This window comes from Oncorhynchus gorbuscha, linkage group LG04, assembly GCF_021184085.1.
Source record: "Oncorhynchus gorbuscha isolate QuinsamMale2020 ecotype Even-year linkage group LG04, OgorEven_v1.0, whole genome shotgun sequence".
NCBI classification, from domain to species: Eukaryota; Metazoa; Chordata; class Actinopteri; order Salmoniformes; family Salmonidae; genus Oncorhynchus; species Oncorhynchus gorbuscha.
This window is the reverse complement of record NC_060176.1, coordinates 2,353,032-2,374,499: the sequence shown is the minus strand read 5'-3', so window position 1 is coordinate 2,374,499 and position 21,468 is coordinate 2,353,032. Positions and strand designations below refer to the sequence as shown.

General features: G+C 45.5%; 1 protein-coding gene across 1 annotated transcript in view; it reads left to right on the top strand.

Annotated features, from left to right (window-relative positions):
- The window catches only part of fbn1 (fibrillin 1), a 191,314-nt gene that overhangs the window by 88,791 nt on the left and 81,055 nt on the right, over positions 1–21,468 (top strand). Inside the window, 4 exon segments of the mRNA XM_046345486.1 lie at positions 4,900–5,025; positions 16,888–16,986; positions 17,836–17,958; positions 18,077–18,202. Coding sequence (XP_046201442.1) covers positions 4,900–5,025; positions 16,888–16,986; positions 17,836–17,958; positions 18,077–18,202 — 474 coding nt within the window.

The following is a 21,468-nucleotide window of genomic DNA, read 5'->3' as shown; positions in this document are numbered from 1 at the left end:
ATTAGTGTTAGTTTTGAATGGTGAGACATGTATTAGTGTTAGTTTTGAATGGTGAGACATGTATTAGTGTTAGTTTTGAATGGTGAGACATGTATTCAGTAGTGTTAGTTTTGAAAGTGAGACATGTATTAGTGTTAGTTTTGAATGGTGAGACATGTATTCAGTATTGTTGTTAGTTTTGAATGGTGAGACATGTATTAGTGTTAGTTTTGAATGGTGAGACATGTATTAGTGTTAGTTTTGAATGGTGAGACATGTATTAGTGTTAGTTTTGAATGGTGAGACATGTATTAGTGTTAGTTTTGAATGGTGAGACACATTCAGTATTAGTGTTAGTTTTGAATGGTGAGACATGTATTAGTGTTAGTTTTGAATGGTGAGACATGTATTAGTGTTAGTTTTGAATGGTGAGACATGTATTCAGTATTAGTGTTAGTTTTGAATGGTGAGACATGTATTCAGTATTAGTGTTAGTTTTGAATGGTGAGACATGTATTCAGTATTGTTATTAGTTTTGAATGGTGAGACATGTATTAGTGTTAGTTTTGAATGGTGAGACATGTATTAGTGTTAGTTTTGAATGGTGAGACGTGTTAGTTTTGAATGGTGAGACATGTATTCAGTATTAGTGTTAGTTTTGAACGGTGAGACATGCATTAGTGTTAGTTTTGAATGGTGAGACGTGTTAGTTTTGAATGGTGAGACATGTATTATTGTTAGTTTTGAATGGTGAGACGTATTGTTAGTTTTGAATGTGATTCATGTATTAGTGTTAGTTTTGAATGGTGAGACATGTATTAGTGTTAGTTTTGAATGGTGAGACATGTATTAGTATTAGTTTTGAATTGAGAGTGTTAGTTTTGAATGGTGAGACATGTATTAGTGTTAGTTTTGAATGGTGAGACGTGTTAGTTTTGAATGGTGAGACATGTATTAGTGTTAGTTTTGAATGGTGAGACGTGTTAGTTTTGAATGGTGAGACATGTATTAGTGTTAGTTTTGAATGGTGAGACATGTTTTGAATTGAGACAGTATTAGTGTTAGTTTTGAATGGTGAGACATGTATTCAGTGTTAGTTTTGAATTAGACATGTAATTAGTTTTGAAGTTTGGTGACATGCGCTTGTACGCCAGGTTAGTTATTCAGTATTGTATTAGTGTTAGACTTTTGAATGGTGAAACATATTATTCAGTATTAGTTGTTAGTTTTGAATGGTGAGACATGTATTCAGTATTGTTATTAGTTTTGAATGGTGAGACATGTATTCAGTATTGTTATTAGTTTTGAATGGTGAGACATGTATTAGTGTTAGTTTTGAATGGTGAGACATGTATTCAGTATTGTTATTAGTTTTGAATGGTGAGACATGTATTAGTGTTAGTTTTGAATGGTGAGACATGTATTAGTGTTAGTTTTGAATGGTGAGACATGTATTAGTGTTAGTTTTGAATGGTGAGACATGTATTAGTGTTAGTTTTGAATGGTGAGACATGTATTAGTGTTAGTTTTGAATGGTGAGACATGTATTCAGTATTGTTATTAGTTTTGAATGGTGAGACATGTATTCAGTATTGTTATTAGTTTTGAATGGTGAGACATGTATTCAGTATTGTTATTAGTTTTGAATGGTGAGACATGTATTAGTGTTAGTTTTGAATGGTGAGACATGTATTAGTGTTAGTTTTGAATGGTGAGACATGTATTCAGTATTGTTATTAGTTTTGAATGGTGAGACATGTATTAGTGTTGTTTTGAATGGTGAGACATGTATTCAGTAGTGTTAGTTTTGAATGGTGAGACATGTATTAGTGTTAGTTTTGAATGGTGAGACATGTATTAGTGTTAGTTTTGAATGGTGAGACATGTATTAGTATTGTTAGTTTTGAATGGTGAGACATGTATTAGTGTTAGTTTTGAATGGTGAGACATGTATTAGTGTTAGTTTTGAATGGTGAGACATGTATTAGTGTTAGTTTTGAATGGTGAGACATGTATTAGTGTTAGTTTTGAATGGTGAGACATGTATTCAGTATTGTGTTAGTTTTGAATGGTGAGACATGTATTCAGTATTGTTATTAGTTTAGTTTTGAATGGTGAGACATGTATTAGTGTTAGTTTTGAATGGTGAGACATGTATTCAGTATTAGTGTTAGTTTTGAATGGTGAGACATGTATTAGTGTTAGTTTTGAATGGTGAGACAGTATTAGTGTTAGTTTTGAATGGTGAGACATGTATTAGTGTTAGTTTTGAATGGTGAGACATCAGTATTAGTGTTAGTTTTGAATGGTGAGACATGTATTAGTGTTAGTTTTGAATGGTGAGACATGTATTAGTGTTAGTTTTGAATGGTGAGACATGTATTAGTGTTAGTTTTGAATGGTGAGACATGTATTAGTGTTAGTTTTGAATGGTGAGACATGTATTGTATTAGTGTTAGTTTTGAATGGTGAGACATGTATTAGTGTTAGTTTTGAATGGTGAGACATGTATTAGTGTTAGTTTTGAATGGTGAGACATGTATTAGTGTTAGTTTTGAATGGTGAGACATGTATTAGTGTTAGTTTTGAATGGTGAGACATGTATCAGTAGTGTTAGTTTTGAATGGTGAGACATTCAGTATTAGTGTTAGTTTTGAATGGTGAGACATGTATTAGTGTTAGTTTTGAATGGTGAGACATGTATTAGTGTTAGTTTTGAATGGTGAGACATGTATTAGTGTTAGTTTTGAATGGTGAGACATGTATTAGTGTTAGTTTTGAATGGTGAGACATGTATTAGTGTTAGTTTTGAATGGTGAGACATGTATTAGTGTTAGTTTTGAATGGTGAGACATGTATTAGTGTTAGTTTTGAATGGTGAGACATGTATTCAGTATTAGTGTTAGTTTTGAATGGTGAGACATGTATTCAGTATTAGTGTTAGTTTTGAATGGTGAGACATGTATTCAGTATTAGTGTTAGTTTTGAATGGTGAGACATGTATTCAGTATTAGTGTTAGTTTTGAATGGTGAGACATGTATTAGTGTTAGTTTTGAATGGTGAGACATGTATTAGTGTTAGTTTTGAATGGTGAGACATGTATTAGTGTTAGTTTTGAATGGTGAGACATGTATTAGTGTTAGTTTTGAATGGTGAGACATGTATTAGTGTTAGTTTTGAATGGTGAGACATGTATTAGTGTTAGTTTTGAATGGTGAGACATGTATTAGTGTTAGTTTTGAATGGTGAGACATGTATTAGTGTTAGTTTTGAATGGTGAGACATGTATTAGTGTTAGTTTTGAATGGTGAGACATGTACAGTATTAGTGTTAGTTTTGAATGGTGAGACATGTATTAGTGTTAGTTTTGAATGGTGAGACATGTATTAGTGTTAGTTTTGAATGGTGAGACATGTATTAGTGTTAGTTTTGAATGGTGAGACATGTATTAGTGTTAGTTTTGAATGGTGAGACATGTATTAGTGTTAGTTTTGAATGGTGAGACATGTATTAGTGTTATAGTTTTGAATGGTGAGACATGTATTAGTGTTAGTTTTGAATGGTGAGACATGTATTCAGTATTGTTGTTAGCTTTGAACGGTGAGACATGTATTCAGTATTAGTGTTAGTTTTGAATGGTGAGACATGTATTCAGTATTAATGTTAGTTGTCATTTACATGTCCAGTGTTCTCTGTTCCTCCAGACACACAGGGGAACAGGCAGCAACACAATAAATCTGATATTTCTCTTTTTACAACAACATTTCTATTGATTTATCCTGACAATATAATATTAGCATAAAGGTTGTCCAAGATGACGCATGAAAATAATATGCCTTTGTGTGTCAGACAGATGAGGTAGGAATGCTTGGCATTCAGACGTCTGATTTTTACTGAGTAACATATGAAGAATATGACAAGACTAATGTTAGAGTAGGGCTCTCACTGAGTGTAAACACACACACACTTAAAGTCTACACACAGTGCAGGGCAGTGCAGGGGTCCTTTTTTGGTCAGATAAAGCCTCTTTCTGAAGGTTTTATTTTTAGGTCTGAAAGTGTGTTTGAGGAGAAAGGACTTGTCTGCCCACTCCGTGCTGTCTCAGGGAGATCTGTAGTATAGCTAGTAACACAAGTAGTTATACAAGTAGTGATGCACTTGTAACAGTATAACTTTAGTCCGTCCCTCGCCCCGACCCGGGCTCAAACCAGGGACCCTCTGCACACATCAACAACTGACACCCACGAAGCATCGTTAACCATCGCTCCACAAAAGCCGTGGCCCTTGCAGAGCAAGGGGAACCACTACTATTGACGTCACCGATTGAAACGCTATTAGCGCCCACCACCGATAACTATCTAGCCATTTCACATCCGTTACACACTCATCACTGGCTGTTAGAAACATGGGACAATAAACACTGAGTGGATATGTCCTATCTTCTATTGGATGTTTCATGGTCCAGGTCTTGTGCTTCTACCTCTCTTTTCACTGATCATCTCTCACTATCTCTCTGTCTCTCTCTCTCTCTCTCTCTCTCTCTCTCTCTCTCTGTCTCTCTCACTATCTCTCTCTCTCTCTCTCTCTCTCTCTCTCTCTCTCTCTCTCTCTCTCTCTCTCTCTGTCTCTCTCACTATCTCTCTCTCTCTGTCTCTCTCACTATCTCTCTCTCTCTGTCTCTCTCTCACTATCTCTCTCTCTCTGTCTCTCTCTCTCTCTCTCTCTCTCTCTCTCTCTCTCTCTCTCTCTCTCTCTCTCTCTCTCTCTCTCTCTCTCTCTCTCTCTCTCTCTCTCTCTGTCTCTCTCACTATCTCTCTGTCTCACTCACTATCTCTCTGTCTCACTCACTATCTCTCTCGCTCTCTCTCTCTCTCTCTCTCTCTCTCTCTCTCTCTCTCTCTCTCTCTCTCTCTCTCTAGATGTGGATGAGTGTGAGCTGAACCCTAACATCTGTCTGAGTGGGAATTGTGAGAACAGCAAGGGATCCTTCATCTGCCATTGTGACAAGGGCTACTCCGTACGCAAGGGAACCACCGGCTGCACAGGTACACACACACACACACGGACGGACGGACGGGCGGACGGACGGACGGACGGACATACAGACAGGAGAGGAGAAGTAGACTGGAGGAGAGGAGAGGTTGACCGGAGGAGAGGAGAGGTAGACTAGAGGAGAGGAGAGGTAGACTAGAGGAGAGGAGAGGTAGAAAAGTAGACTGGAGGAGAGGAGAGGTAGACTAGAGGAGGAGAGGTAGACTAGAGGAGAGGAGAGGTAGACTAGAGGAGAGGAGAGGTAGACTAGAGGAGAGGAGAGGTAGACTAGAGGAGAGGAGAGGTAGACTGGAGGAGAGGAGTAGACTGGAGGAGAGGAGAGGTAGACTAGAGGAGAGGAGAGGTAGACTAGAGGAGAGGAGAGGTAGACTGGAGGAGAGGAGAGGTAGACTGGAGGAGAGGAGTAGAGGAGAGGAGAGGTAGACTGGAGGAGAGGAGAAGTAGACTGGAGGAGAGGAGAGGAGACTAGAGGAGAGGAGAGGTAGAGAGGAGAGGAGAGGTAGACTAGAGGAGAGACAGAGGTAGACTAGGGGAGGAGAGGTAGACTAGAGGAGAGGAGAGGTAGACTAGAGGAGAGGAGAGACTAGAGGAGGAGGTAGACTGGAGGAGAGGAGAGGTAGACTGGAGGAGGAGAGGTAGACTAGAGGAGAGGTTGACTTGAGGAGGGCGGAGGAGAGGTAGACTGGAGGAGGAGAGGTAGACTGGAGGAGAGGAGAGGTAGACTGGAGGAGGAGAGGTAGACTAGAGGAGAGGAGAGGTAGACTAGAGGAGAGGAGAGGTAGACTGGAGGAGGAGAGGTAGACTGGAGGAGAGGAGAGGTAGACTGGAGGAGAGGAGAGGTAGACTAGAGGAGAGGAGAGGTAGACTAGAGGAGAGGAGAGGGAGACTAGAGGAGAGGAGAGGTAGACTAGAGGAGGAGAGAGGAGAGGTAGACTAGAGGAGAGGAGAGGTAGACTAGAGGAGAGGAGAGGTAGACTAGAGGAGAGGAGAGGTAGACTAGAGGAGAGGAGAGGTAGACTAGAGGAGAGGAGAGGAGAGGTAGACTAGAGGAGAGGAGAGGAGAGGAGAGGAGACTAGAGGAGAGGAGAGGTAGACTAGAGAGGAGGAGAGTAGGAGGAGAGGAGAGGTAGACGGAGGAGAGGAGAGGTAGAGGAGGAGAGGAGAGTAGACTGGAGGAGAGGAGAGGTAGACTAGGGAGAGGTAGACTGGAGGGAGGAGAGGAGACTAGAGGAGAGAGGAGACTGGAGACTGAGGAGAGGAAAGGTAGACTGGAGGAGAGGAGAGGTAGACTGGAGGAGAGGAGAGGTAGACTGGAGGAGAGGAGAGGTAGACTGGAGGAGAGGAGAGGTAGACTGGAGGAGAGGAGAGGTAGACTGGAGGAGAGGAGAGGTAGACTAGAGGAGAGGAGAGGTAGACTGGAGGAGAGGAGAGGTAGACTAGAGGAGAGGAGAGGTAGACTAGAGGAGAGGAGAGGTAGACTGGAGGAGAGGAGAGGTAGACTGGAGGAGAGAGAGAGGAGGAGAGGAGAGGGTAGACTAGAGGAGAGGAGAGGTAGACTGGAGGAGAGGAGAGGTAGACTGGAGGAGAGGAGAAAGTAGACTGGAGGAGAGGAGAGGTAGAGGAGGAGAGGTAGACTAGAGGAGAGGAGAGGTAGACTGGAGGAGAGGAGAGGTAGACTAGAGGAGAGGAGAGAGGAGAGAGAGGTAGACTAGAGGAGAGGAGGTAGACTGGAGGAGGAGAGGTAGACTAGAGGAGAGGAGAGGTAGAGGAGAGGAGAGGTAGACTGGAGGAGGAGAGAGGTAGACTGGAGGAGAGGAGAGGTAGACTAGAGGAGAGGAGAGGTAGACTAGAGGAGAGGAGAGGTAGACTAGAGGAGAGGAGAGGTAGAGAGGAGAGGAGAGGTAGACTAGAGGAGAGAGAGACTAGAGGAGGAGAGGTTGGAGAGGAGAGGAGAGGTAGACTAGAGGAGAGGAGAGGTAGACTGAGAGGAGAGGAGAGGTAGACTGGAGGAGAGGAGAGGTAGACTAGAGGAGAGGAGAGGTAGACTGGAGGAGAGGAGAGGTAGACTAGAGGAGAGGAGAGGTAGACTAGAGGAGAGGAGAGGTAGACTAGAGGGAGAGACTAGAGGAGAGGTAGACTAGAGGGAGGAGAGAGAGGTAGACTAGAGGAGAGGAGAGGTAGACTAGAGGAGAGGAGAGGTAGACTAGAGGTAGAGGAGAGGAGAGGTAGACTAGAGGAGGAGAGGTAGACTAGAGGAGAGGAGAGGTAGACTAGAGGAGAGGAGAGGTAGACTGGAGGAGAGGAGAGGTAGACTAGAGGAGAGGAGAGGTAGAGGAGAGGAGAGGAGGGGAGAGGTAGACTAGAGGAGGAGAGGTAGACTAGAGGAGGAGAGAAAAGTAGACTGGAGGAGAGGAGAGGAGAGGAGAGGAGAGGTAGACTAGAGGAGAGGAGAGGTAGAGGAGAGAGGAGAGGAGAGGTAGACTAGAGGAGGAGGAGAGGTAGACTGGAGGAGAGGAGAGGTAGAGGTAGACTAGAGGAGAGGAGAGGTAGACTAGAGGAGAGGAGAGGTAGACTAGAGGAGAGGAGAGGTAGACTAGAGGAGAGGTAGACTAGAGGAGAGGAGAGGTAGACTAGAGGAGAGGAGAGGTAGACTAGAGGAGAGGAGAGGTAGACTAGAGGAGAGGAGAGGTAGACTAGAGGAGAGGAGAGGTAGACTAGAGAGGAGAGGTAGACTGGAGGAGAGGAGAGGTAGACTAGAGGAGAGGAGAGGTAGACTAGAGGAGAGGAGAGGTAGACTAGGAGAGGAGAGGAGAGGAGAGGAGAGGTAGACTAGAGGAGAGGAGAGGTAGACTAGAGGAGAGGAGAGGTAGACTAGAGGAGAGGAGAGGTAGACTGGAGGAGAGGAGAGGTAGACTAGAGGAGAGGAGAGGTAGACTGGAGGAGAGGAGAGGTAGACTAGAGGAGAGGTAGAGAGTAGAGGAGAGGTAGAGGAGAGGAGAGGTAGACTAGAGGAGAGGAGAGGTAGACTAGAGGAGAGGAGAGGTAGACTAGAGGAGAGGAGAGGTAGACTAGAGGAGAGGAGAGGTAGACTAGAGGAGGAGAGGTAGACTAGAGGAGAGGAGAGGTAGACTAGAGGAGAGGAGAGGTAGACTAGAGGAGAGGAGAGGTAGACTAGAGGAGAGGAGAGGGGGAGAGGGTAGACTAGAGGAGGGAGAGGAGAGAGAGACTGGAGGAGGAGAGGAAAAGTAGACTGGAGGAGAGGAGAGGTAGACTGGAGGAGGAGAGATTGACCGGAGGAGAGGAGAGGTAGACTAGAGGAGGAGAGGTAGACTAGAGGAGAGGAGAGGTAGACTAGAGGAGAGGAGAGGTAGACTAGAGGAGAGGAGAGGTAGACTAGAGGAGAGGAGAGGTAGACTAGAGGAGAGGAGAGGTAGACTAGAGGAGAGGAGAGGTAGACTAGAGGAGAGGAGAGGAGAGGAGAGGAGAGGAGAGGTAGACTAGAGGAGAGGAGAGGTAGACTGGAGGAGAGGGAGAGGTAGACTAGAGGAGAGGAGAGGTAGACTAGAGGAGAGGAGAGGTAGACTAGAGGAGAGGAGAGGAGGTAGACTGGAGGAGAGGAGAGGTAGACTAGAGGAGAGGAGAGGTAGACTAGAGGAGAGGAGAGGTAGACTAGAGGAGAGGAGAGGGGGGAGAGGTTGACTTGAGGAGGGCGGAGGAGAGGTAGACTGGAGGAGAGGAGAGGTAGACTAGAGGAGAGGAGAGGTAGACTAGAGGAGAGGAGAGGTAGACTAGAGGAGAGGAGAGGTAGACTGGAGGAGAGGAGAGGTAGACTGGAGGAGAGGAGAGGTAGACTAGAGGAGAGGAGAGGTAGACTAGAGGAGAGGAGAGGTAGACTAGAGGAGAGGAGAGGTAGACTAGAGGAGAGGAGAGGTAGACTAGAGGAGAGGAGAGGTAGACTAGAGGAGAGGAGAGGTAGACTGGAGGAGAGGAGAGGTAGACTAGAGGAGAGGAGAGGTAGACTAGAGGAGAGGAGAGGTAGACTAGAGGAGAGGAGAGGTAGACTGGAGGAGAGGAGAGGTAGACTAGAGGAGAGGAGAGGTAGACTAGAGAGAGAGGAGAGGTAGACTAGAGGAGAGGAGAGGTAGACTAGAGGAGGAGAGGTAGACTAGAGGAGAGGAGAGGGGGAGAGGTAGACTGAGGAGGAGGAGGAGAGGTAGACTGGAGGAGAGGAGAGGTAGACTAGAGAGGAGAGGTAGAGGAGAGGAGAGGAGAGGAGGGAGAGGTTGACTTGAGGAGGGCGGAGGAGAGGTAGACTGGAGGAGAGGAGAGGTAGACTAGAGGAGAGGAGAGGTAGACTAGAGGAGAGGTAGAGAGGTAGACTAGAGGAGAGGAGAGGTAGACTGGAGGAGAGGAGAGGTAGACTAGAGGAGAGGAGAGGTAGACTAGAGGAGAGGAGAGGTAGACTAGAGGAGGGCGGGAGAGGTAGACTAGAGGAGAGGAGAGGTAGACTAGAGGAGAGGAGAGGTAGACTAGAGGAGAGGAGAGGTAGACTAGAGGAGAGGAGAGGTAGACTAGAGGAGAGGAGAGGAGAGGTAGACTAGAGGAGAGGAGAGGTAGACTAGAGGAGAGGAGAGGTAGACTGGAGGAGAGGAGAGGAGAGGTAGACTAGAGGAGAGGTAGACTAGAGGAGAGGAGAGGTAGACTGGAGGAGAGGAGAGGTAGACTAGAGGAGAGGAGAGGTAGACTAGAGGAGAGGAGAGGTAGACTAGAGGAGAGGAGAGGTAGACTAGAGGAGAGGAGAGGTAGACTAGAGGAGAGGAGAGGTAGACTAGAGGAGAGGAGAGGTAGACTAGAGGAGAGGAGAGGTAGACTGGAGGAGAGGAGAGGGGGGAGAGGTTGACTTGAGGAGGGCGGAGGAGAGGTAGACTGGAGGAGGAGAGGAGAGGAGAGGTCGACTGGAGGAGAGGGGAGGAGAGGTTGACTGGAGGAGGAGAGGAGAGGAGAGGTCGACTGGAGGAGAGGGGAGGAGAGGTTGACTGGAGGAGAGGAGAGGTAGACTGGAGGAGAGAGGGGGGTTGGCTTGAGGAGGGGGAGGAGAGGTCAACTGGAGGAGGAAGGAGAGGAGAGATAAACTGGAGGAGTGAGGAGAGGAGAGATAGCAGGAGAAATAAGAGAGCTGAGAGCAGGATAGAGACAGAGGAAAAGAGAACCAAACCAGCAGATCAATGGAAAGATGTATACAGTACTTTAGCTAGCTGACAATATATGGTGGACACACACACACATACACACACACACAAATGCAGGCCTGGATGTTATTGTTGACTCCCAGGCTGTGTTAGCTGGCCCTCTCCACTCCCAGATGTTGATTCTATGGTCTATAGCTGCGCTCCAAAGGGCCCAAATGCTGTGTGTGTGTGTGTGTGTGTGTGTGTGTGTGTGTGTGTGTGTGTGTGTGTGTGTGTGTGTGTGTGTGTGTGTGTGTGTGTGTGTGTGTGTGTGTGTGTGTGTGTGTGTGTGTGTGTGTGTGTGTGTGTGTGTGTGTGTGTGTGTGTGTGTGTGTGTGTGTGAGACCAACGTGAGTATGGCCCCAGCTAGCGCTCTGTCTCCTGTCTCTCTGGGATAGTGCAGTGATGTCTGTATGAGTCACCATGCTCTCATTGTTTCCCCTCATACACAAACAAACAGATCTGTCTTAACCTCAGTCCCTGAGGAGACCCGAACACACACACACACACACATGTTCCTATTTTCCTTGTTTTGAGAAGGTTGGAATTGCCGAACAGCCGTCTCTGATTCACAGGTTTGGAATTCATCTCTTTGGAATGTGATGGAAGTGTTCTGTAATTTCTCTCAGACAGGGTTCTCAACTACATGTTATGTAAACCTGACAGGCATTCTGGCTATACTGGTAGCTTAGTCTCTAATGGCACCCTATTCCTCTTGCAGTGCACTTCACTACACAAGGCACTGATGAAAAGTAGTGCACTACACAGGGAATAGGTTGTGATTTGAGAGAGAGAGAGAGAGAGAGAGAGAGAGAGAGAGAGAGAGAGAGAGAGAGAGAGAGAGAGAGAGAGAGAGAGAGAGAGAGAGAGAGAGAGAGAGAGAGAGAGAGAGAGAGAGAGAGAGAGAGAGAGATGTGAGCCATTGGAGCCAGCTGCTAACAGTGGTCCCAGAGGAATCATTTCTCTGCTCTATTCCGCACTGCTTAGCACATGAAGGCAGTGTGTTTGTGTGTGTGTGTGTGTGTGTGTGTGTGTGTGTGTGTGTGTGTGTGTGTGTGTGTGTGTGTGTGTGTGTGTGTGTGTGTGTGTGTGTGTGCGTGTGCGCGTGTGTGCGTGTGCGCGTGTGCGTGTGTGCGTGCACGTGCATATGTGCGCGTGCGTGTGTGTGTGCGTGTGTGCGTCACCCCAAGTGAGCCCGACTGGCCCAAAGGCTATAGCCTGAAATTCAACAGTATGAAACAAATCTCACATTTTTAACTGCAGGATTTTCCACATTCCTGGCGTGTAGAGTGTCAGTGTTTTACATGTGTGTGCTTACTACTCTCTCTGGCTTCAAAGATCTGTAGTCTAGTGGAGCTCTTATAATCACATCTCTCTGCTGTCACCACCTTAGTATACAGTTAGTATACAGGGGGAATGTACAGTTAGTATACAGTTAGTATACAGGGGGAATATACAGTTAGTATACAGTTAGTATACAGGAGGAATATACAGTTAGTATACAGTTAGTATACAGGAGGAATGTACAGTTAGTATACAGGGGGATAAACAGTTAGTATACAGTTAGTATACAGGGGGAAGGTACAGTTAGTATACAGTTAGTATACAGGGGGAATGTACAGTTAGTATACAGTTAGTATACAGGGGGAATATACAGTTAGTATACAGTTAGTATACAGGGGGAATGTACAGTTAGTATACAGTTAGTATACAGGGGGAATATACAGTTAGTATACAGTTAGTATACAGGGGGAATGTACAGTTAGTATACAGGGGGATAAACAGTTAGTATACAGTTAGTATACAGGGGGAATATACAGTTAGTATACAAGGGGATATACAGTTAGTATACAGGGGGAATGTACAGTCAGTATACAGGGGGAATGTACAGTTAGTATACAGGGGGATAAACAGTTAGTATACAGTTAGTATACAGGGGGAATATACAGTTAGTATACAGGGGGATATACAGTTAGTATACAGGGGGAATGTACAGTTAGTATACAGGGGGAATATACAGTTAGTATACAGGGGGAATGTACAGTTAGTATACAGGGGGAATGTACAGTTAGTATACAGGGGGAATGTACAGTTAGTATACAGTTAGTATACAGGGGGAATGTACAGTTAGTATAGAGTTAGTATACAGGGGGAATATACAGTTAGTATACAGTTAGTATACAGGAGGAATGTACAGTTAGTATACAGTTAGTATACAGTTAGTATACAGGGGGAATATACAGTTAGTATACAGTTAGTATACAGGGGGAATATACAGTTAGTATACAGTTAGTATACAGGGGGAATATACAGTTAGTATACAGTTAGTATACAGGGGGAATGTACAGTTAGTATACAGGGGGAATATACAGTTAGTATACTGGGGGAATGTACAGTTAGTATACAGTTAGTATACCGGGGGAATGTACAGTTAGTATACAGTTAGTATACAGTTAGTATACAGGGGGAATATACAGTTAGTATACAGTTAGTATACAGGGGGAATATACAGTTAGTATACAGTTAGTATACAGGGGGAATGTACAGTTAGTATACAGGGGAATGTACAGTTAGTGTACAGGGGGAATATACAATTAGTATACAGGGGGAATGTACAGTTAGTATACAGGGGAATGTACAGTTAGTGTACAGGGGGAATATACAGTTAGTATACAGGGGGAATGTACAGTTAGTATACAGGGGGAATGTACAGTTAGTATACAGTTAGTATACAGGGGGAATATACAGTTAGTATACAGTTAGTATACAGGGGGAATGTACAGTTAGTATACAGGGGGAATGTACAGTTAGTATACAGGGGGAATATACAGTTAGTATACAGGGGGAATGTACAGTTAGTATACAGGGGGAATATACAGTTAGTATACAGTTAGTATACAGGGGGAATATACAGTTAGTATACAGTTAGTATACAGGGGGAATATACAGTTAGTATACAGTTAGTATACAGGGGGAATGTACAGTTAGTATACAGGGGGAATATACAGTTAGTATACAGGGGGAATGTACAGTTAGTATACAGGGGGAATGTACAGTTAGTATACAGGGGAATATACAGTTAGTATACAGGGGGGATATACAGTTAGTATACAGGGGGAATATACAGTTAGTATACAAGGGGAATGTACAGTTAGTATACAGTGTATACAGTTCGTATACAAGGGGAATATATACCATCTCCCCAGGGAGACTGTAAACCAATAAGTACTTTTCTTTAATTGAAAATACTCAATGGATAAATGACTTGATTACAGCCTTGATGAAGTAGAAAGAGATGGAGAGAGAGAGGGAAAGCAAAGCGAGAGAGATCTGGGATCTTGCTGGGGCTCTGAACAGGACTGGGCTGTGGGCCAAGTATTGTGAGGTTCAGAGTTTTCCAGATGCTTGTTTTTAGTCAAATCTCTGTCTACGTTATAGAGGCAGTTTCTCTCTGTGACCTAGATAAAGAGTTGTTCCAGGCAGACTACTTTGCAGACCCCTGCCAAATCTCACAGCGCCTGGATAGGTATTTAACATATCAGCGAACCACATCACATGATGTAGAAGTCTGATGCCCGACTGCACAGTCACTGACATGGCACACAACCATATCGTCGGCTTGGAATACGACCAATGTCTGACCAATCTCTGCGTTATAGAGGCTGTGTGGGTGATGTTCAGAATGAATCTGTGTGGTTGTGAAAGTGAATCACAGCCCCTGGAGTTTGGAGTTCTACGTGTGACTGCGTGGTGTCTGATACACTGCTCACACTACTACTAGTCCATGTGGTTGACCAGCAGATAAACCATGTAGGACAAATGGAGGTAAAAGCTTTGTTTTTACCAGGTAAAGAGAGTTTAACTGCTCTCATTAATCCTTCTCATTTCTGGATGCCCTGCTCTGTTTTAACATGGAGAGGTATTGGATAATTATGGCTAATAATCTGAGCAATAATCCATCTTGAGAGAAGGAGATGTATTTGTAATGCTTGGTAATGTAATTGTAATGGGTTTGTAATGAAAGGAGTTTATGTTTATTAGTAGAGTTAAGCCCAGGCACGCTATAACCATGGGGTATATACGAATCCTTTTACTTTCCAAACTGACATCTGGACAAGAAACATGCCATCCATTAACGTTTAAAATGACTTCTGGTACAAAAACACGCACACAAAGGCCGACAAGGTGGAAAACCTGTCACTGTGCCCCTGAGCAAGGCCCTTAACCCTAATTGATCCATGGTCTCCGTTGATCATGGCAGACCCTGGCTGTGACCCCTTCTCCGAGGGTGTCTATGGGATAGTTGGGATATGCAAATAACACATTTCCAACTCACACATGCAAATGAATACACACTTGTACATGTATGAAATAGGACAAATGCACACACGCGCGCACGCACGCACGCACGCACGCACGCACACACACACACACACACACACACACTATCTAACTGACACAGCTCCAGTGGAAGTTGTGTTTGTTGATGGGCAGTAGGTCTGAATGTCTGTGATGGAGGTTAAATGCTCCAGTGAAAGTCTGAGTGGTAGAGAGGCCTGGACATGCAGACCATAAGGACTGGACCAGACCAGACAAGAGAGAGAGACTGAACCAAACGAGACCAGTGAGAGTGACTGAACCAGACCAGAGAGAGAGACTGAACCAGACCAGACCAGAGAGAGAGACTGAACCAGACCAGACCAGAGAGAGAGACTGAACCAGACCAGACCAGAGAGAGAGACTGAACCAGACCAGACCAGAGAGAGAGACTGAACCAGACCAGAGAGAGAGACTGAACCAGACCAGAGAGAGAGACTGAACCAGACCAGACCAGAGAGAGAGACTGAACCAGACCAGACAAGAGAGAGAGGCCTGAACCAGACCAGAGAGAGAGACTGAACCAGACCAGACCAGAGAGAGAGACTGAACCAGACCAGACCAGAGAGAGAGACTGAACCAGACCAGACCAGAGAGAGAGACTGAACCAGACCAGACCAGAGAGAGAGACTGAACCAGACCAGACCAGAGAGAGAGACTGAACCAGACCAGACCAGAGAGAGAGACTGAACCAGACCAGAGAGAGAGACTGAACCAGACCAGACCAGAGAGAGAGACCAAACCAGACCAGACCAGAGAGAGAGACCGAACCAGACCAGAGAGAGAGACTGAACCAGACCAGAGAGAGAGACTGAACCAGACCAGACCAGAGAGAGAGACTGAACCAGACCAGACCAGAGAGAGAGACTGAACCAGACCAGACCAGAGAGAGAGACTGAACCAGACCAGACCAGAGAGAGAGACTGAACCAGACCAGAGAGAGAGACTGAACCAGACCAGACCAGAGAGAGAGACCAAACCAGACCAGACCAGAGAGAGAGACCGAACCAGACCAGAGAGAGAGACTGAACCAGACCAGAGAGAGAGACTGAACCAGACCAGACCAGAGAGAGAGACTGAACCAGACCAGACCAGAGAGAGAGACTGAACCAGACCAGAGACTGAACCAGACCAGAGAGAGAGACTGAACCAGACCAGACCAGAGAGAGACTGAACCAGACCAGACAGAGAGAGAGGCCTGAACCAGACCAAAGACTGAACCAGACCAGACCAGAGAGAGAGACTGAACCAGACCAGACCAGACCAGAGAGACTGAAAACCAGACCAGAGAGACTGAACCAGACCAGACCAGAGAGAGAGACTGAACCAGACCAGACCAGAGAGAGAGACTGAACCAGACCAGATAGGGTTATTTTCTGAGACTGAACCAGACCAGTAGAGAGACTGAACCATTGATTTTCAGACCAGAGAGAGAGACCAAACCAGACCAGACCAGAGAGAGAGACAGGAACCAGACCAGAGAGAGAGACTGAACCAGACCAGAGAGAGACTGAACCAGACCAGACCAGAGAGAGACTGAACCAGACCAGACCAGAGAGAGACATCAGAGACTGAACCAGACCAGACCAGAGAGAGAGACTGAACCAGACCAGACCAAAGATGAACCAGACCAACTAACCAGACCAGACCAGAGAATAGACCAAACCAGACCAGACAGAGAGAGAGTCAACCAGACCAAACAGACTGAACCAGACCAAGAGAGAGACTGAACCAGACCAGACCTCTGTAGAGATGAACCAGACCAGTGTGAGAGACCAAACCAGACCAGACCAGAGAGAGATACCGAACCAGACCAGACCAGATAGGCAGACTGAACCAGACCAGACCAGAGAGAGCTGAACTAGACCAAAGATGAACCAGACCAGAGAGAGACTGAACTAGACCAAAGACTGAACCAGACCAGAGGGACTAAACCAGACCAGAGAGACTGAATCAGAAGGAAAAAGAGAGAGAGAATGAGAGGGAAAAGAGAGTGAGATAGAGAGCAGTTGAGTGATAGGGTTATTTTCTGGTTCTGTAGCAGCAGTATATTTCTCTCATTTCCTCATTGATTTCATCAGAGCCGATGTGGGCTGGAACTGAGTAGATAAACCAGGAACAGACCAGGAACCAAACATCAACCTAACAATAACCTGACATCAAGCTAACAATAACCAGCTGTGAACAAGACACATCAGTCAACCAGGGGACAAACAACTTGTAAAACAAAGTTCCTATAAAACTCTGTAGATATTAATGAGTGTATAACCATAATTGTGACAGACAGCCATGAACACGGCTGGAGGAACAGTGCTCCGGGATGGATTGGAGACGGGATCAAATGCACAGGTAGGAAAAACCTATGACCAGCTATAACCAGCTGTGAACAGCCATGAACAGGGAGGAACAGGTAGGAACAAACTATAAACCGCTATGACCAGCTATAACCAGCTGTGAACAGCCATGAACAGGGAGGAACAGGTAGGAACAAACTATAAACCGCTATGACCAGCTATAACCAGCTGTGAACAGCCATGAACAGGGAGGAACAGGTAGGAACAAACTATAAACCGCTATGACCAGCTATAACCAGCTGTGAACAGCCATGAACAGGGAGGAACAGGTAGGAACAAACTATAAACCGCTATGACCAGCTATAACCAGCTGTGAACAGCCATGAACAGGGAGGAACAGGTAGGAACAAACTATAAACCGCTATGACCAGCTATGACCAGCTATAACCAGCTGTGACCAGCTATAACCAGCTGTGACCAGCTATGACCAGCTATAACCAGCTGTGACCAGCTATAACCAGCTATGACCAGCTATAACCAGCTGTGACCAGCTGTGACCAGCTATAACCAGCTATAACCAGCTGTGACCAGCTATGACCAGCTATAACGAGCTGTGACCAGCTATAACCAGCTATGCCCAGCTATAACCAGCTGTGACCAGCTATGACCACTTATGACTTGTAGTAACCAATAACCACCAACTTTGGTATAACTACTGTATCTGAAACATTTTAGACACGTCTACCAGAATACCAGTTATAAACCATTGTTGTTATAAACAACAATATTCAGTTATCTGTACCAGTTTTAGATGTTCTATCAACCCAGCTACATCTAATACTATCTATACCCGTTATGAATGGTTTATCAAGCATCAATAATCAACCATCTGTGTGTGTTTCAGACCTGGATGAGTGTTCCAACGGGACCCACATGTGCAGCAACAACGCAGACTGTCTGAACACCATGGGATCATACCGCTGCCACTGCAAGGACGGATTCTCTGGGGACGGATTCTACTGCTCAGGTCACAGGGTCACACACGGACTCATGTTCAAATATTTCACTTGACTGTAGATCTCAGTACCTGCTTATTATTCTCAGTGAAGTGGTTTGTAATGATGTGTTTATGTGTTCTGGTACAGACAGCGATGAGTGTGCAGATAACGTGAACCTGTGTGAGAGCGGTAACTGCCTGAATGTTCCTGGAGGCTACCGTTGTGAATGTGACATGGGTTTCATCCCAACCCCGGACGGAAAGGCCTGCGAGGGTAAGACAGCTACTGACACCTAACAACACTGTGTCTATTTCTGCCATGTGTACATTTAAATCACAATATTATCTGTCTAACAGTTACATGCTGTTAAAGAAGGCTGTTTTGGAATAGTCGGTATGTTTATAGTTTATATATAGTTTACAGTTGTGCTTTATTAAAGAGAAAGGAGAGGTTTCTATTGCCAATAAAACACAGGGCTGGAATGAGATAAATGCTCAAACTGGCCTCCTTATGTTTAACTTTACACTTCATGAACCAATAATTAAACAAATGAACTGCAGCACACTGGTATTCTGTCAGCATGAGTGTGTGTGTGTCCCTTAGTGTGTGTGTGTGTGTGTGTGTCCCTTAGTGTGTGTGTGTGTGTGTGTCCCTTAGTGTGTGTATGCCCCTTAGTGTGTGTGTGTCCCTTAGTGTGTGTGTGTGTGTGTGTCCCTTAGTGTGTGTGTCCCTTAGTGTGTGTGTGTCCCTTAGTGTGTGTGTGTGTGTGTGTGTGTGTGTCCCTTAGTGTGTGTATGCCCCTTAGTGTGTGTGTGTCCCTTAGTGTGTGTGTGTGTGTGTGTCCCTTAGTGTGTGTGTCCCTTAGTGTGTGTGTGTCCCTTAGTGTGTGTGTCCCTTAGTGTGTGTGTCCCTTAGTGTGTGTGTGTGTGTGTGTGTGTGTGTCCCTTAGTGTGTGTATGCCCCTTAGTGTGTGTGTGTCCCTTAGTGTGTGTGTGTGTGTGTCCCTTAGTGTGTGTATGCCCCTTAGTGTGTGTGTGTCCCTTAGTGTGTGTGTGTGTGTGTGTGTGTCCCTTAGTGTGTGTATGCCCCTTAGTGTGTGTGTGTCCCTTAGTGTGTGTGTGTGTGTGTGTGTGTCCCTTAGTGTGTGTATGCCCCTTAGTGTGTGTGTGTCCCTTAGTGTGTGTGTCCCTTAGTGTGTGTGTCCCTTAATGTGTGTGTCCCTTAGTGTGTGTGTCCCTTAGTGTGTGTGTCCCTTAATGTGTGTGTCCCTTAATGTGTGTGTGTCCCTTAATGTGTGTGTCCCTTAATGTGTGTGTCCCTTAATGTGTGTGTGTCCCTTAATGTGTGTGTCCCTTAATGTGTGTGTCCCTTAATGTGTGTGTCCCTTAGTGTGTGTGTCCCTTAATGTGTGTGTCCCTTAATGTGTGTGTCCCTTAGTGTGTGTGTGTGTCCCTTAGTGTGTGTATGCCCCTTAGTGTGTGTGTGTCCCTTAGTGTGTGTGTGTGTGTGTGTGTCCCTTAGTGTGTGTATGCCCCTTAGTGTGTGTGTCCCTTAGTGTGTGTGTCCCTTAGTGTGTGTGTCCCTTAATGTGTGTGTCCCTTAGTGTGTGTGTCCCTTAGTGTGTGTGTGTCCCTTAATGTGTGTGTCCCTTAATGTGTGTGTGTCCCTTAATGTGTGTGTCCCTTAATGTGTGTGTCCCTTAATGTGTGTGTGTCCCTTAATGTGTGTGTCCCTTAATGTGTGTGTCCCTTAATGTGTGTGTCCCTTAGTGTGTGTGTCCCTTAATGTGTGTGTCCCTTAATGTGTGTGTCCCTTAGTGTGTGTGTGTGTCCCTTAGTGTGTGTATGCCCCTTAGTGTGTGTGTGTCCCTTAGTGTGTGTGTGTGTGTGTGTGTCCCTTAGTGTGTGTATGCCCCTTAGTGTGTGTGTGTCCCTTAGTGTGTGTGTCCCTTAGTGTGTGTGTGTGTGTCCCTTAGTGTGTGTGTCCCTTAGTGTGTGTGTCCCTTAATGTGTGTGTCCCTTAAGTGTGTGTGTCCCTTAATGTGTGTGTCCCTTAATGTGTGTGTCCCTTAGTGTGTGTGTGTCCCTTAATGTGTGTGTCCCTTAATGTGTGTGTCCCTTAATGTGTGTGTCCCTTAGTGTGTGTGTCCCTTAGTGTGTGTGTCCCTTAATGTGTGTGTCCCTTAGTGTGTGTGTTTCCCTTAGTGTGCGTGTCCCTTAGTGTGCGTGTGTGTGTGTCCCTTAATGTGTGTGTCCCTTAGTGTGTGTGTCCCTTAATGTGTGTGTCCCTTAGTGTGTGTGTGTGTGTGTGTGTCCCTTAGTGTGTGTATGCCCCTTAGTGTGTGTGTGTCCCTTAGTGTGTGTGTGTGTGTGTCCCTTAGTGTGTGTATGCCCCTTAGTGTGTGTGTGTCCCTTAGTGTGTGTGTCCCTTAGTGTGTGTGTCCCTTAATGTGTGTGTCCCTTAGTGTGTGTGTCCCTTAGTGTGTGTGTCCCTTAATGTGTGTGTCCCTTAATGTGTGTGTGTCCCTTAATGTGTGTGTCCCTTAATGTGTGTGTCCCTTAATGTGTGTGTGTCCCTTAATGTGTGTGTCCCTTAATGTGTGTGTCCCTTAGTGTGTGTGTCCCTTAATGTGTGTGTCCCTTAATGTGTGTGTCCCTTAGTGTGTGTGTGTCCCTTAATGTGTGTGTCCCTTAATGTGTGTGTGTCCCTTAATGTGTGTGTCCCTTAATGTGTGTGTCCCTTAATGTGTGTGTCCCTTAGTGTGTGTGTCCCTTAATGTGTGTGTCCCTTAATGTGTGTGTCCCTTAGTGTGTGTGTGTGTCCCTTAGTGTGTGTATGCCCCTTAGTGTGTGTGTGTCCCTTAGTGTGTGTGTGTGTGTGTGTGTCCCTTAGTGTGTGTATGCCCCTTAGTGTGTGTGTGTCCCTTAGTGTGTGTGTCCCTTAGTGTGTGTGTCCCTTAATGTGTGTGTCCCTTAGTGTGTGTGTCCCTTAGTGTGTGTGTCCCTTAATGTGTGTGTCCCTTAATGTGTGTGTGTCCCTTAATGTGTGTGTCCCTTAATGTGTGTGTCCCTTAATGTGTGTGTGTCCCTTAATGTGTGTGTCCCTTAATGTGTGTGTCCCTTAATGTGTGTGTCCCTTAGTGTGTGTGTCCCTTAATGTGTGTGTCCCTTAATGTGTGTGTCCCTTAGTGTGTGTGTGTGTCCCTTAGTGTGTGTGTGTCCCTTAGTGTGCGTGTCCCTTAGTGTGCGTGTGTGTGTGTGTGTCCCTTAATGTGTGTGTCCCTTAGTGTGTGTGTCCCTTAATGTGTGTGTCCCTTAGTGTGTGTGTGTGTGTGTGTGTCCCTTAGTGTGTGTATGCCCCTTAGTGTGTGTGTGTCCCTTAGTGTGTGTGTGTGTGTGTGTGTCCCTTAGTGTGTGTATGCCCCTTAGTGTGTGTGTGTCCCTTAGTGTGTGTGTCCCTTAGTGTGTGTGTCCCTTAATGTGTGTGTCCCTTAGTGTGTGTGTCCCTTAGTGTGTGTGTGTCCCTTAATGTGTGTGTCC